This window comes from Lactuca sativa, chromosome 7 (genome assembly GCF_002870075.4).
Source record: "Lactuca sativa cultivar Salinas chromosome 7, Lsat_Salinas_v11, whole genome shotgun sequence".
NCBI classification, from domain to species: Eukaryota; Viridiplantae; Streptophyta; class Magnoliopsida; order Asterales; family Asteraceae; genus Lactuca; species Lactuca sativa.
This window is the reverse complement of record NC_056629.2, coordinates 90,827,408-90,831,237: the sequence shown is the minus strand read 5'-3', so window position 1 is coordinate 90,831,237 and position 3,830 is coordinate 90,827,408. Positions and strand designations below refer to the sequence as shown.

General features: G+C 39.3%; 1 protein-coding gene across 1 annotated transcript; it reads right to left on the bottom strand.

Moving 5' to 3' along the window:
- Positions 1 to 1,073: 1,073 nt before the first annotated feature.
- Positions 1,074 to 2,054, bottom strand: LOC128127291 (uncharacterized). The gene has a single exon (XM_052765743.1). The coding sequence runs from the start codon at positions 2,052 to 2,054 to the stop codon at positions 1,074 to 1,076; it is 981 nt and encodes a 326-aa protein (XP_052621703.1).
- Between the last annotated feature and the right edge of the window lie 1,776 nt (positions 2,055 to 3,830).

Here is a 3,830-nt window from a genome sequence, read left to right as displayed (position 1 = left end):
GGTCAACACGAATTCAACCACCAAAATTTCGCGGGAAATTTGGTTTTGAATGATTTCCTATTGAGATTCAAGTCCAATATGCCCACAATTTCAAGCAATTTGACTCAAGAACATAAATTTCACAAGTGAAGAATTGGAAGGAATTTATCGAATCTTGTGTGGGATTGTGTTGTTCTTGATGTGAAAGACCTTATTCAATATCCCCAAGCTTGCCCCTTTTTGAGATTAAGACACAAAAGCACCAAAATCATACGAGATTTTCGAACATAGGGTTTGTCAAAACCCCCAATTCCACCATTAGAATGCAAGAAAATGATGTTTAGGATGGAGAAGATGAAGTATAGATGATAAAAATCAAACATTTTTGGAGATGTAAGCCAAAATTTTGTAGAAATTGAAAGGTTTTGATGAAAATCGGACCTAGGGTTTTTTGTTGGGAGAGAGACGATGTTATGAAGTGATTGTGGGGATACATGAGGCAAAGTCCCGATTTTTCTCATTAAAAACCACCAGGTCTGACGCGCGAACACGACCCATGTTCCCACAGGCTAAATCGACACGCCCCGTGTTGGGGGTTTTTATGTTAATTGAAGCTCGAACACGACTCATGTTGAGTATAAGGAAAAACTCAACACGGCCCGTGTTGCTCTCTGTATGGGTCAAAGTCATTTTTTAATGAACACGGCCCGTGTTCACTATGGGCCAAAATCCAACATGACCCGTGCTGCTCTCTGGATGAAAAATGATGTTTTTTTCCATGAACACGACCCATGTTCAATTCATCCTAAGTGGGGCACGACCCGTGTTGCTCTCTATATGCTATTCCCCACTTTTTGAACTTAAAAATTCTCTCTCTTTGAAATGAAATGCTTTGGCATCCCCAGATCTGTTTTTTTTTTTTTTGGTTTGGAAACAATGACAAAACACATTTGGAACATTAAAACCATAAAAAAAAATTGCAAAGAACGGAATGTTTTAACGAAAAAATGACGAAAATACCCCCGAGTTGCCTCCCGGTTAGCTGCCCTTGTTTTAAGTCGTTTGCTCGACTTTGCCCCTACGTATGCTTCGTTCTAAGTATGTGGGCCTCTCCAACACATCAATCTTCTTGCCACCTCCTTCAACGGAACCTTCAACCTTCCTTTGTCTTTCTTTTTGCGCATAAACCAAAAATAAATTAACTCTTTAATATCAGAGATTGTCCACTCAATCCTTTTTTGGTATTTGTTCAGCATGGTTATCAACTCACTCTCTTCTTTCTTCGATAGTTTATTTGAGTTAATGACCAGTTGAGTGCTCTCCTTCTCGACATGTATTAGCTTTAAAGGGTCCGGTGGAGTTTTTGCTCCCGGATCTAGTGCTTGTTCCACCGGTGGAAGGATTTTGACTTTGGTGGATGGCTTGAGTTTTATATCATCACTCCTCACATGCTTCTTGTCATCAATAAACTCCAAACTCTCCAACACCTCATTGTCCATATCGACCTCCTTTGCAAGCTCTTTGGCTTTGTCCCTGTCAAGTTTTCCCTGCAAAACTAACTCTAGAAATTCATTGGTATACAAACTTAAACCCTTTTTAGTTGAGGGCTCGATCAAATTCACAAGATTTACGGATTGAACCTCGGAAGGAACCTTTTGTGCTTCATGAACATTGAAGTTGATAACTTGACCATCAAATTCCATACTTAAAGTTCCATTGTAGACATCAATTTTTGTTTTGGAAGTTTTAAGAAAAGGTCTACCTAAAAGTATGGAACTTGAACTTGGAGAGTCATCATCTCCCATATCTAAGACATAAAAATCAGCCGGGAAGATAAATTCATCGACTTGCACTAACACATCCTCTAGTACACCCTTTGGGTGTACCAAATACCGGTCGGCAAGTTGGATGATCACACCAGTTTTGCTCAATGTTCCTACACCAATTGATTTGAAAAGAGAATATGGTAGGACATTTACGGATGCACCTAGATCGAGCTTGGCTCGGGGTACATGAAGATTCCCCAATTTGCAAGGCACAGTAAAAACACTGGGATCCTTGCACTTCGGGGGCATCCTCTTTTGCAAAACTGCGGATACATGTTCCCCAACTGTTACAACTTGATTTCCTTTTAATTTATTTTTTGATACACAAAGATCCTTAAGGAACCTTGCATATCTAGGTACCTACTTGACGGCCTCGAGGATTGGAATATTGATTTGAACTCTCTTGAACATTTGCATGATCTCATTCTCCTCCCGTTCTCTCTTCGTGCTCTTTAATCATTCGGGAAATGGAGCAGGTGTGGCTTTAGACTCAGTGATGAAGGGCTTCTTTTCGATTGTTTTCTCTTCCTTCTTCTCTTCTTTGGTTGCCTCTTCGACCACTATTTATTCTTCCTTTTGATCAACCAACACTTTTGGACCATCATAGCTCTTTCCGCCTCTCAATATGATGGAACACACGTTGTGCCTTGGGTTTGTTTCAGTTTGTGCAAGTAACTTTCCTTCAGATTCTAATTTGCTTACGGAAGTAGCAAGTTGTGAAACTTGTTTCTCTAAGTTCTTTATGCTTGCTTTTGTCTCTTGTTGGAAAGCTTGTGTACTAGTTGCCAAACTCTTCACTATGTCCTCTAAGGACATACTTGATGAACCTGATTGTTGACGAGGGTGTTGTGGTTGCCATGGCTAAAAGTTTTGTGGTGGAAAAGGTGGTCTTTGTTGGTATTGATGTGGTTGACTTGGTTGATAATTTCCTTGTTGATTTCCTCCCCAACCTTGATTGTTACTCCATCTTTGATCACCCTGTGGCTGCTCATATCCCCTTTGATTAGACCCAAGAAAACCTCACATGGCTTTTGCTTCTTCATAATCTTCATCTTGAAGTTGAGGGAACATGTCGGTTGGATGCCCCACTTGAGTACAAATACTGCATGGGCGGGGTTGTTGGGTTTTGAGCAATCTAACACTCCTAAGTGTACATGCAACCCTAAATACCTTGGATCTATTTTTTCTCTATTATACATGCAAATATCAACTTTCCAAGGTATTGTTCTATTCTAGCATACAAAACTTTGAATAACACAAGTTAGAATAACATACCTTTTGTTGGTGCTTGTCTTCATGAAGCTTGAGTGCCTAGTGCCCCAAGTGTGACACCTCAAATGGTTCACACAACACCATAAGCACTTGGAATAACTTAGAGAGAAATTAGAACACTTCAAGAATCGGCTTGCCCTCCATGCATATCTAGTGGCCGATTTCTCACATCAATAAGATGCTTATATAGTTGTTACAATTAGGGTAAACCCTAATTGTCATGGCTTTCCATTTCCTTGGATCCATGGGTTCAAATACACCATGGAGCATCCAATGGGTTTGAGCCCAACTTGATAATCCATGGAGCATTAGCCCACTATATAAGTATGGATGATTTACACAATCAACCCATATATTTAATTAGTCTTCTTTTGATCACATAATTAATTCTAAATCAATTATTGATCAATACTAATTAAAGAATCTTATTAATATATTAGAACTTATAATATATTAATAAACCTTAAGTGTTATTTCTCTCATTTTAGTCTATCCAAGTGCATGATGCCATGCAACCCAAATGGACCATGCCGGGTCGGGCCAAGTCTTACCAATTATAATTATGGACTTTGACATTAATCCAACAGTCTCCCACTTGGATAAGTCTAAAACTATTATTGCAAGTATTACTTCAGAACCCGACTAGCAATCGTAGCTCTCAAAAGCTTTTGTCGATCTCTGACCTTGTCGATGAACTCTAACCTCTGTCAATGACTTGTCCATTAGATAAGTGATCATATATTCCTCCATTCT

What these genes read in the sequence shown, in the direction of transcription:
- LOC128127291 (XM_052765743.1), bottom strand. Translation starts at nt 2,054, where the DNA reads ATGCCCCCGAAGTGCAAGGATCCCAGTGTTTTTACTGTGCCTTGCAAA.